This window comes from Cyprinodon tularosa, unplaced genomic scaffold (genome assembly GCF_016077235.1).
Source record: "Cyprinodon tularosa strain WSP-4 unplaced genomic scaffold, ASM1607723v1 ctg762, whole genome shotgun sequence".
Lineage (NCBI taxonomy): Eukaryota > Metazoa > Chordata > Actinopteri > Cyprinodontiformes > Cyprinodontidae > Cyprinodon > Cyprinodon tularosa.
Window position 1 is genome coordinate 199,435 of NW_024039521.1, and position 13,246 is coordinate 212,680.

General features: G+C 37.9%; 1 protein-coding gene across 1 annotated transcript in view; it reads right to left on the reverse strand.

The window, feature by feature from the left end:
• Window positions 1-6,175, reverse strand: part of lhfpl4a (LHFPL tetraspan subfamily member 4a) — a 38,787-nt gene extending 32,612 nt beyond the window's left edge. The window contains exon 1 of the mRNA XM_038270496.1: window positions 4,913-6,175. Within this exon, the coding sequence (XP_038126424.1) occupies window positions 4,913-5,321 (409 nt within the window). The 5' untranslated portion in view covers window positions 5,322-6,175. The remainder of the gene's footprint in view (window positions 1-4,912) is intronic.
• Between the last annotated feature and the right edge of the window lie 7,071 nt (window positions 6,176-13,246).

Here is a 13,246-nt window from a genome sequence, read left to right on the forward strand (position 1 = left end):
CCAGATGCTGGAATTACAATTTACAGTAATAATTCTAAATACAATGGAACACGGAACATTATAGTGACAAAAGCAGGTGTAAATGTAGGATTTTATATAAGACATGTTTCGAATGGCAAGTTTAACTTGATAGTTTCTAAAACACGAATTATGACACTAAGTTAAGTCATAGTGGAGCTATTATATAAATGATCAGCTATTAGTATTAACTGTTATCCTCTACAGTGATATAAATGTCACAATGTAAAACTTTCTCTGGGATTATGATAGCTATGTAACATGCTATAAAAATGTGCATCTTTCTATGATTTCTGTGGCTCATAAATTACTTTATTGTATTCCAAAACCTTTGTTTTGAAATACATAGTCACAATGTATTGCTTGGAGTCATGTGTGCCATCCTTAAGTTATTTTCAAGTGCTTTAGCCTCATTCACATTTGGTCAGTTCATCTTATATAAAGGCCAACTTTGGCCTGTTTTCAGCTAATGGATGCCAAGAAGTGCTGTGTCAATCTGCACTGGCAACAGTCCTGCATCCCAGGCAGTGTTTGGCTCTGCTTCCAGTTTGTCCTCATCTTTTATTCAAACTTTACTAAACCAATAAGTCTCATTAATCTCTGCAGCGAGGTGAACTACTCACCCACACTTTTACAAAAAGGTTAGCTAAGGAAACCGGGGTCCTGCATGGATGTTCACATCATTTCTTAAACTCACACCTGGGATGAATGTAAGTAGGTGAGACAATCTATGGTGACATTACACAATTGCTGTTTTATTTTCTAGGTCCTGTCACATACAAAGCACTTCCAAAAGAATAATGTATATATGACCCCACAACAATGGATCAATTTAACACAAGCCAGGGCCCTGATAATTCAAATTCGGCCATAAAGTATTTGCTCTTGTACTTTGAGTCAGGCCTATGCCAGGAGACCTGCTGCTACACCCTGTCGGACAATATGGATGATTAAATTATCTAGTCTATTGTGTTAAACTGTGTTTAGCTGTCTGGCAGACCTTACATACGCATCCACAGGGTGAAGAATAACACACTTTGAAGTCTGATTAAATCTATGAAGAACTGTTGAAGTGTTTTTTTTTTTTTTTTAGGAAAAAAGATCTAGGTTTAGTTAGAAGTAACATTTTTGAATCTTAATATGAAAACCTATAAAGATTCAAAATCGAATCTGATATTTTTTCAGAACTTACTAAGAAAATGAAAATGCAATATTAAGGTTTTTAAATAGACAGCAGCGTTCAGATTTGATCCACTTTTCACAAAGTCATCAAGACCAAAAAAAAAACAGTAAAAACCTACTCAATCCTAGTAAAGCAATAGAAATAGAAATGCTTTCCAAATGTTTCCCCTATCAGTCAGAATCTAAGTTGTGATCTGAATCCTTCAATCCACAGTGCAACAGATATACCTCCTCTGCATTAGGGCTAGCACTAGTACAACTCTAAACCCAATCATGCCATTCATGCATTTATTGCATTCATGATAAGTGAGCGTATGGAACAAAAGTTGCAGATAAATTTTCATACTCCAGTAAATAATTTGGAAAGAACAGATGTTTCATAAACATCCCATCAGGAAATCTACTGGTATCTAAGAAGGGTAATACATTTCTGATCGGACAAAGAGTGAATTGCTAAGAAACCTAATCATTTACTTTTTTAAATTTTCAAACATGAAGAAGACCAAATCTAACGCTTCTTATTGAAATATTATGCAACAAACCAATAGCATAAATTTGAAGTTGAATAAATAATGTTCACAATTTTTGTCGGCACTTTAATGCATTTTTTTTTTAGCTGTTAAAAAAAAGTCGTCAAACGATGTTTGGAGTATGCCTCCATCAGCTTTGCATATCAAAAGCCCTTTTGCCTGTCTTCTAGAAAAGCAGGTGAACTTCAGCTAAATTGATATAGAACACTTAAAAAAATCAGCAAACTCCAAGTCTTAGCAGAGATTTGTGCATTTTTAACCAGAAAGCTCTAACATGTTTATTTTCTATTACTTAAACCATTATTTTCTGACTCTGGCTGGATGTTTAAGGTTCTTGTTTCTTTGTATTTTCTCTGCATTTCCCATACTCTTTACTATTTTGAACAATGAAATTAACACAGCTCTATGAGGTGAGAGCTAAGATCCTAACCCTTCTCTAAGCTAAACTAAATTCTGTTTTGTTTGGTTTTTATAATGCTGAGAGTTCACTAAATATCTCCAATAAACCTTCAGAGACAGAACAGGTGAATTTATGTTGAGATTAAATTATACAGTATTTTATAATTTAGATTACTTTGAAATGATGCAAAGGGTTCAATAAAAAGACCCACAACATTTATCTGCCTGTTATTTGTAACACTACTTTATTTTTGTACACAATATGCAGTATTTTGTGTAAGTCTGTCAATTACAAGCATAGGTTTTTGTTACAGCTATTCATTTCATACATGTTTCAAGGTTGTAACTTATGGTAGTATTCCCTGTCTCTTACAGTATGTTTATACAAATATAAGCCAGGATTTTCAATTACTTTAATTTAACTTTTTTTGGGAGTGAATCTGAGGTATTGGCTGCAAAAAAAAGGTAGAATTCAGGAAATCATCAAGATTCTTCTATAAATCCTTTTAGAATATGGGCATCTGTCGTATAAGGTTCTTTTTCTTCCATTGATACACTTTAAATAAAGGGTATATAGTAGCTGCATCTCATTTTAAGCCATCATCATTTAGACATATGAGGAGGTAAAAAAAATCTCTTCTCGCTGCGGTCCTGGACGATTCGTGCTGATTGTAGAGCAACAAAACCTCTTTCAAAGCACTTGGCAGAACAGAGGACAGAGTGGGCAGATGAGGATGAGGAAAAGAACAATACAGAAGGAAAAAAAGTGCTGATCTCTCTCTCCCTCCCTCTCATTCAGTATGCTGACTGTTTCTGTACAGAAAACTGACTCCCACGCTTTTCTGCCTGGCCTATTTATCACACTGATCAGGTTATGAGGAACGCGGATGTACACAGGAGGCTCAGTCGAGATGTGCCTATGTAAATGTTTGTGAATATTCTCCAACCTTACAATTTGGAGCACAGACTAGCCTTAAAAAAAAAACAAATAAAAGGAAAAAAACACTCACATAAAAACAGCCAAAAGATCAAACTAATTATTCAATGTTCATCTGCTGCCCAGCCGTGCCATTCTTTGGGCTCACAAACGCAACATCAGCTGCCAGTAATGCACTACTTCAAAAGGATCCTACTGTGCAATCAAAAGAGATATGAGATGAGCTATCAAAGTGTCAATTTTTTATCATCAACCTTATTCCGCTTTTCCAATGAAGGCAGCACAGCTCAGTGTATCCCATGTGTGTTCAGGAAGCTACACTTTGTCCTCAATAATCTCTCTACTAACTGTCATCTATACCTACAGGGGTGGAGGGAGAGAAGAAAAAAAATACACACAACCTCCCTGAAAACAGTAATCCAATCAACCCGGAAACATCCTCGAAATAGCAGCCACCATCGCAGGGAATTCCCATCTCCTCTGAACTGTGCACAACACACCTCCCTGCATGGACATCCTCTACACAAATGGACTGATGGATGGATGTATAAATGAAGAGATTGATGCCATTTGCATTTCATCAGCACAAAGCAATGATCCTGCTGCTGCTTGCTTGCTTTAGAGATGCAGTGGTGTATCCTCAGAATATCAATGGTAAAACGGGAGGTGTGGGTGGCTGGAGGGAAACGCAAGCTCTGTTCCTAATGTCAGTGTGTTCAAGGAAGCATTAAAATGCATCTACTCAAGGAATATCCTGACAGTCTAATTAGTAGTCAAAATGGAAATACATGCAATAATTCTCCAACGCATTGTCTTGACATAATATCAATGAATTCAGAGGAACTTTTGATCCTGTTTTAGTTTTTTGTTTTTTCTCATGATATTCCCATGATAATTGGCCAAATTATCAAGATTGGAGTTAGAATTCTTTAAAATATAGAATATTGAATTATATTTATTTCAAACTAGTATCAGTGACAGTTTTAAAGCCATATAGCTAATAATTTAATTATTGATACTGAATGTATATTTATAATTCTATATTTTGAACCTTATAATACAAAATGTATCATTTTGACATATCTGTTTCAAAGAAATCTACTTCTTGAAGTTTCAAAGAAAAACATTTTGTCTACAAAATATATTCCTTAGACATCTACCTCTATAAAGCCTGTAATGCTAGAAATAGAACTTTTGATGCATGTATCTAAAGGAACTCTATTTCCTTCCTTTAATCGCATAACACTATTTTCATTAGTTTTGTTTTCGTTTTGTTTTTTTCTAAAAAAAAAACAAATGTCTGTGGCCTTATAAATACCATTAAATATGTTTTTTGTCTTCATAGTGCCTAGCACATCCTTTTACTATCCTGTCCACTTACTGGATTACTGAACTACTGTTTAAGTCCAGTAAGCTAATGTAATATTAATAGCTTAATCTCCCATACTCATTTTTAGTTGATACTCTCCTCAGGATCTAAGTCCTGCAGGATGTTTGTGATGTAGGCTACAAAAACCTTTTTTGTAGTTACAGGAGTACAAATGTGACACTAATAGGCTAAAATGTTTATATATATATATATATATTTTTTTTTTTTTTTTTTTTTTTGCTTTAATGTTTGCATATGTAAATATTTGATCAGAATCATCCAATGAGTAGGTCGGGTGTTCAAGTGTAGAATTTTCTCGGTTTAATTCAATAGAACAAGATTCTAGAGCCTAACTAAGGTTAAGCTGTGTTTCAGAGCCTGAATTGAAATAAAACCGGACAACTATAAAGACCATTAATGGAAGTTTTGGGATGGATTCAGCATATTTCTAAAGAATGGAAAGTAATGGCAACCTACCGCACAGCAGCTGCATCCAGGCACAGGTCTTGTAAACGGTGGAGGTGTTGCAGAAGAAGAAGAGCGCCATGCAGGCGATGCAGCTGAGGATCAGCACCATGGACAGCAGCACGAACACCGAGGCGGCCTTAAAGGCTCCCGACGGGATGGAGGCGAAGTCGGAGAAGCTGCCCACGCAGGTGAGGTCCTGGCTGGACGCCTGCACGCTGCCCACGCAGTAGTGAAACAGGCCGAAGTGGCCGATGTGCGGCGTCTTGACGCTGTCGCCGATCCAGTACGGCTGGATGAACACCACCACGTTGACGATGGCAAAGCAGATGGTGAAGATGGCCCACAGAACCCCGATGGCCCGGGAGTTGCGCATGTAGTTGTCATGGTAGATCTTGGAGGCTTCTTGGGAAGGCAACATGTTTGCTATTTTTATTTCTTTCTACTTCTTCTTTTACTGCACTGGTCTATCCTTCTTTACTCTTTCAAGAAAATGAATATGAATATGTAACCCCCCCACACACACAGATTGACACATAAATATCCAAAGCTCTCCTTGCGCTAAGATTTCCTCCGCTTTGCCTTTCTCTGGAATGGGCCTAAAAAATCATGGAACCTGGAAATATGTATGATACCCCAAAAGACAACACATTACAAAAATGACATGTAAGGAATGCTACATTAAAGCAATTTAAAATCATAGCCTACTTCTACTTCTGATGAATAATTTACCAACACCAGTGATTCAACATAGCTGGTTTTCCTTAGGGCTACTCCATGAATGATTAACTAAAAATCCATCAGAATTGGATTTATTTCCTTTCCAATCGTCAGGTGGAGGGGGCTAAAGCTGTTGTTCCTCCTCATCCATCAGTCCAGAGCTTTTCTTCAGGATGTCCTTTGTCACCATCCGGGGGATGAGATGGTGCCTGTAGCGCCAGCGGTAGAGCCCGTTTTTACCTTCCGAGGCATCCGTGGGGGTGCTCCTCAGCCTCTGCTCGCCTTTCCTTTCTAATGTCCACGCAGCATGTGGAAACCGAACCCGGTGGAAAGAAAAGGGGAAAATAAAAAAAACGAAACGCTCTCTGTTTGACGCGAGCCCTCTGTCAAATTTCAACAGTCCTTTCTGGTAAATCCGACATCCTCCACCGCCTTGACTCCATTATCATCATGGTTTTTGTCGTAGCCTTTAACCAGTATGTCTTCCCCCTCTCTCTCTCTCTCTCTCTCTGCTTCTCCGTCCTCCTCCTCCTCGCGTTTGTCTGCGCGCTCCCCGGAAGATTGTGATGTTGTAGGCTGCTGATGACAGCGATGGAGCGCGTTCACGTCACCAGCAGCAGCAGTGAGGAGAAATTTGCATCAGTGCGCGTCTCCGCCTGTGATCAACAGGTAACATTCAGGAAACCTGAATTCACTCACGTTTAAAGCGATTATGTTTATATTTTCTAAGAGATTGACCATAAAAGTTTGGGGGAAAAAATCAAGTCAATCTAAAATCTAATGAACATTTGAGCAGAACAAGGAAATAAATAGCTAATTATTAACCTCCCGGATACAAGCGGCTGAAATTAGTTTTCTCCATAGTGTGTCTGGGCTCTCCCTTAGAGAGGGTGAGGAGCCCAGTCATCGGGGGAGGACTCAGAGTTGGGCCGCTGCTCCTCCACATCAAGAGGAGTCAGTTGAGGTGGCTTATTGGGCATCTGATTAGGATGACTCCTGGACGTCTCCCTGGTGAGGTGTTCCAGGGACGTCCCACCGGGAGGAGGCCCAGGGGGAGACCAAGTGGCTGGGGAGAGGGACATCTGGGCCTCTATACTGAAGCTGCTACCCCGCAAACCGACCATGGATAAGTGGAAGAAGACGGATGGATGGATGGATGGATGGATGGATGGATGGATGGATGGATGGATGGATGGATGGATGGATGGATGGATGGATAACAGAGATGGGAAGTAACGAAGTACAAATACTTTGTTACTGTACTCAAGTAGATTTTTCTGATATTTTTACTTTACTTTACTACTTATTTTTATGCCGACTTTTTACTTCTACTCCTTACATTTTTACACAAATATCTGTACTTTCTACTCCTTACATTTTAAAAAATTGGCTCGTTACTTTAGTTTTGAATCATTTCAATGGAGTTACCGTTATTATTTTTCACGTCATCAATACCAAATTCAATCTAATTGGATGGGAATCTATGTTGCATTTGACGCACCACTACAAGATGAATCGACAGATTCGGCGGTATTCATTCGCGGCAAATCATTGCAGCTTGGCGGCGGTGGCGTTAGCATAGTAGTATGGACGACGAGATGATTGAAAATGAACACAACAGAGATCTAGTCCTATTGGCAGACATCCATTTAAAATGTAGGCAACGGCATGAAAAAAGTGGTTTCTACTTTTACTTTTATACTTTAAGTAAATTTACAAGCCTTTACTTTGTTACTTTTACTTGAGTAAAGAAGTTTAATCAGTACTTCCACTTTTACCAGAGTATTTTTTAACACAAGTATCTGTACTTTTACTTAAGTACGGAAAGTGAGTACTTTTGCCATCTCTGATGGATAACCTCCTTTCACTAAAGTTGTGTATAAACTTAATTGCTTTAGACTACCAAGTCATATTCTTTTCTATTAATAAATGCAGAAAATAATTCTTGTTTAATTTAGTTTATTGAACCATTTCTAAAATAGTTCCATGCATTTTAAGAAATTTAATTTTCTATTCTTAATAAATCTATTTGACCCAAGATAGGATTCATATCAAAATGCAACTGGATTTAACAACAAAATATTGATATAAATGAAAAAAAAAAATGTATTTTTTTGTTATTGTCATGATGGGTCTCTGTGATTAAACCCACACGCAGAACACCACACGAAGCAGGGTAAAAGTTTAACAGTTTATTAAAAGATGCAAACACAGAATTAAACAAGCACTGGTTCTGGTACTGGTCCAGGACTGGCTTCACAGAGTAATTTGCAAAGAGGAGTCGTTTGGTTAGGCAGGTAGCTGTGATGTCGTGACAGAGTCTTGATTCTGATTTGTACCTGATGAGGTTCAGACAGTTCGGTGGAGAGAGGGAACCGGTTGGGTCCAGAGATTGTGGATTCAGCAGAGAGTTCAGCAGCGGCAGAGCTTAGCTTCAGGCTAGCGAGGTTCAGACCTTGAGTTGTTCTCCTAGTTCTCTCCTGAGAACTAACTAGGAGATACAGACTGAGGATCTTCAAGTTTGGTTCTCTGGGCAGGCAGGCAGGTTTCCAAACATGAGCTCCTCCAGAGCTAGAGTGTTCAGTCGGGTTTTCCTAGGAGCAGAGAAGACAGAGACTGGTTAGGATCAGGTTGCTCTCTTGAACAGACAGAGATTCTAGTTCAGGTTGAGGCTCAGGTTCCTCTAACCAAAACTGGTCAACACTCCGGCGCTGAAGACAGGTCTGGCCGCTGCTTATGTAGAAGGTCTTCTGATAGGCTGATGATCCTCAGGTGTGCAGGAGGCTCCAGCTCAGGAGACCCATAGCGCTCTCTGCTGGAGACAGGTGGCAGATCTCCAGATCCCAACATTACCCCAGATCCCAACAGAAAAACATACAAACAGGAAACGATCCTCGGCGCCCTCTGGAGGGCAAGCCTCTGGATCCCAACAGTTATTAAGGGTAATCCCAGCCTCTATCTCCAATGCCTCACACCATTTGGTCGGCTTTAACATGCCCCATAGTGGCCAACCAAGAGATAATCAACTACTCCTCATATAGGACACTAGATAACTCATTCCTTCCAAAACATTTGATACTTGACTCAGGTCAGTGTGGAAAATTCAACAATAAGACAGTAGAAATGGCGACGATTAAACAGCTCCCAGCTGAGAAACATAGATATCAATTACAAATTTGACAACTTAATTTTATGGACTGATGAAACCAACATTATTTTTATTTTGAAGATGTGCAATCCATGACTTCTGGCTTTAAAAATATCACATATCTAAATGATCAAAATTTAATTCTAAAACGGTTGGCGTAGTGTGTTGGTTTGTTTTATGTTGGCCTTTTTTTTTTTTTTTTTTTTTGTTTTGTTTCTCCGAGGCGTGGTCATGTTTCTGTTTTTGGTTAAATCAGGATTCCGTTTTTTTTTTCTTTTTTAAATGGAGTGTACTGCATTAATAAAACAGGACTAATCCAATCTTCTGCCGTTCTGCTTCAATCGTTAGCCTCTTGCTAGCCCTGGCCTGCTGTAGCTTCCTCTGAGCCTCTCCTAGGCCTTTCTGAGCTACCAATGTGCTCCTCAGCTCTCTTCCTGAGAGAGAGCTACGGAGCACATTGGAGCACACAAGGTGCCATCTCTGCGGTTTCTTAGCCAAGGAGGGGGGCAAAGCTGGTCGGCTCATCCCGTTTATGGAGATCTCTTTCCCAATGTTCTCCAGTGATTCCCCACTGCATGTTGTATCACTTTAACTCTTTTGACCAGGTGATTCGTCCCCCTGTTTTGGGCACTCTCACAAAAACAAACATGGATAGAGAGGAGGAAAAAGATGCTACTCCGTTCAGAAAAAAAAAAAAAAAATCAAAAACCCAATAACCGGTGCTTGAAACCAGGCTGTTGCTGGTCGTGTTTGGTGTAAGTCTAGTTTACATACATATTTTTTTAAATAGTATTTTCTAAATAGCAGTTTCTAAGGTGAGGCTAACAAAAAGATTGAGACTTCATTTCATAGGTGATAATAAATAACATACATATAGATAATATATTACAATATGTCACTAAATTCCTGTAATTATTACACATTGTACTTTTAAACACACCATTGATGCTAAAAGAATACCCAGTGTTGATGAAAATAAATGTTTTATTTTCCTCCAAAATCACTTCGGTCGTAATTTTTGATGTGAGAGCCACTTTTGATTCAACATTTTGAAGAGTAGGTTTAAACTTGTGGTGTTTGCTATGCATTGGACTCCCTCTCTTCTTATCTATCTGGTTGGAAATTCTCCATTAGAAATTACCTACATGTTTTTCTTGTATTCTTTTCTTCTAACATGTGGGGTCCCTCAAAGGAGAGTTCTGGGCCTCGTAATTATTTCTTTATAGATTATTTCATTAGCTGGCTTTTTTTCTGATCTCTCCTGTAACATCTGAGTAAATAACATCCAATTTTTTATATCTTCACTTCAGCAGCTGCATAGGCTGCTCAATATCCTGCGTTTAGCAAATGTCTCTTCAGCAGTTTCCTGGTTTTAAATACAAAAAGGACATAGAGCATAACTATAGGCCCTTGTCACAGGTTTTCTAAAACAAATCACAGAGTAGTAGCTTCTTCTTTTTTATCAGGATCAGAATAGTCAGTTGTTTAAAAACTATGTTAAAAATAAGAATATTAAGTATGCAGTGCATTTGCAAGAAACAGCAAGACGAAAGACCAAAATAAAATGAACAAAATCCAGAAAAACTGCTTAATTCTAGTTGTTGCTTCATATAAACATCTGAATAGATAAAGAACATAAGTCATTATAGTCCATTTTTAATTCAGTGTTATTTACACTATATCAAAAATGGAACATGAAGTTCATCACAGCAGGGGTATAGTATATCACAATGAATACAATTTAAAGCTTTGTATGCAAAATATAATACTATACAAAAATATATATAATTATATAATATTTTTCAAATTGGGTTTTAAAGAACCAGTTATTAAAATCGACTTGTTCCTTTATATAAAAAACAGATTGTTCACTTGTTCAATTTAACTGTGACTAACCAATTCTATATAAAGTAATATTTTATTTTAATAGTCATAGCTCTAGAATCAAGAGTTGAATTACATATAAAACTGACCTCAAAACATGAAGAAGGCTACAAGATATCAGAAGCAAAACATGCAATACAGTGTGCAGGTCATTGCCAACATAAGTTGCCCCAGTAAGCAAAGCTTCATGTTTCCTCAATAATAAAAAGAAACTGACTGAAAACACTACCATGGCAAACCATCCATCCATCCATTTTCTGTCCTGCTTAACCCAACGGGGTCGCGACGGGGTGCTGGTGCCTATCTCCAGCTGTCTAGGGGCGTGAGGCGGGGTGCACCCTGGACAGGTCGCCAGTCCATTACAGGGCACCATGGCAAACCTTTTTCCAAAACAACAACTTATTAAATAGGTCAATATTTAAGGAAAAAACAGTGTTTTTCCTTTTAAAATTGTGTCTTCTCTCTTACATCTGGTATGAAAATAAAATATATATATTTTTTGAAAAATGCCATAATGACAACCTAGAGCAATGATCATTACTATTATTTTAATCATTGACCAAATCATTGGCCAAGTCAAAGTCTGTTCTTTGTTCAGACTGATACACTGCTGCAGGTCTTTGACAAATATCACCAGCATTGTTGCTAAACCGAAAAGTCCTCCACCACATTAGTCTTAAAGACTGTTTTCCAGTTATGGCCCCAGAGGAGTGCAACTAGTTACTAGGTTCGTCAACTAATCTCACATAACACAAAGTTCCATAACCATGATCCATAAATAAAGTTACCCAGCCTTCATGATATACTTTCCAAACTCTGTTACAGACCCACTCACCAAAACCTGTCTTTACAGCAGGGGTCTTGGCCAAGGGTTTTTCTTCCTCCACGGCTTGTGATGCAGGTTTTGGCTGGTGTTCAGAGTCCTACAGTGGATTACATATTCCTGCTGGAGTGATTCGGCTTGTCTCACCTGTGCTAATGTCCTTCCTTTTTTTACATGTTGTTCAACCATATTTATATGGTTGAACAACATGTTCCTGTCATATCTAGTATAAATTACAAAAAAATACATGACAAGAGTATTAAATCTAATAATTTCATATAGTACTTATGTTGCCTATCATATAATAAAACTCAAATCAAATAACAGAATATCTGCCGTTAGATTCAATGACATATGATGATATTTACTTCTGAGGAAAGATTCTGTCTCCATGTGACATTGTAGCAAACACTGAGAGCAGATCAGGTAGGATTTCACTTGATTCCACTCCCATCCTTAGACCTGTTCTCATTTTAGGTCCAAAGAAATTTTCAGTGAGATGCACAGATGAAGAGTTTTCTGTGGTTGAAAAGCAAGAACTCCAAGTTAATATTGAATGGAATTTTACACCTCTTGCTCCATAGCAGTGGCATTAAAAAGGTAGATCAATATGCTTGTATACGTATTAAGACGCAGCTTCTATTATTCCAAGTTTTTAAAAGATTAAGGTAATTATTTGAAAGTTGGTGTTCTGACTTCTTGTAATGGGTATTTGCCCTTCAGAGGAACATTTCCTAAGACCCTGGTCATGATGTAGAAACACATTTCATGAGAAAACATATGGGCTATATGAATAGGGTGGAAACATTACTGAAAGTATCACACATGCTTAATATATTCTTGTCATAGATTGAATATGAAATGTGCTTTGTTTTTTAACATTTAGACCTATATAAAACCTGTTTTTAGCTAACAGATTAGATTTTTAGGCAAGTGAAAATCTTTGAGTTGTGCCCTTGCCAACTTTTTTCTCTCTCGCCATGAGTTCACCATTAACAAACATGACAACAATCTCATTAATCTAATCTAAAAAAAACATGCACACATGTACTGTACATGTCCAGACCACATCTCTCATGCCTTCATTTTAATCTTCATCTTTCTTATACAATCCAGAAACATAAAAAATATTAACAGCAAAACTCAGACTGGATGAATGCAGACAGACCCAAACCTCAAACAATACACATTTTATGCAATAAGAAATCCAAGAAGCTGGAATGGCGTGAAAAAATGCAAGCCTGATTGTTAGACTTAGACATCATTTATTGTGAATTTGTATGCACAAAGTGTACAAAATTAAGTCCGTTGCATACAGCTTACAATTAAAACATGTTTTCGTACCTGAGACAAGATTTCTCGTAAATCACTCATATGAACAATTTTAATTCAATTCAATTCAGTTTATTTATATAGCACCAATTCATAATACATGTCATCTCAAAGAACTTTAAAGTTGAACAGATTATACAGTCAAATTGATTAAAAGTTTTCTATCTAAGGAAAACCAGTTGATTGCATCGACTCATTAAATCAGATGCAATCCCTGACACTAAGCATTCATGCAGCGAAAGTGGAGAGGAAAAACTCCCTTTTAAGAGGAAAAAACCTCCAGCAGAGCCAGGATCAGTGTGAGCGGCCATCTGCCGGGGCCGTTCCATTAAACAGAAGCAGAGATACAAAAGGCAACTGTAGAAGGCCCCATCCAGGAAACACACAGCCAGGCAGATGAGCTCCGAGGCAGCTCCCATGTCAAAGGATGTAGAGAGCA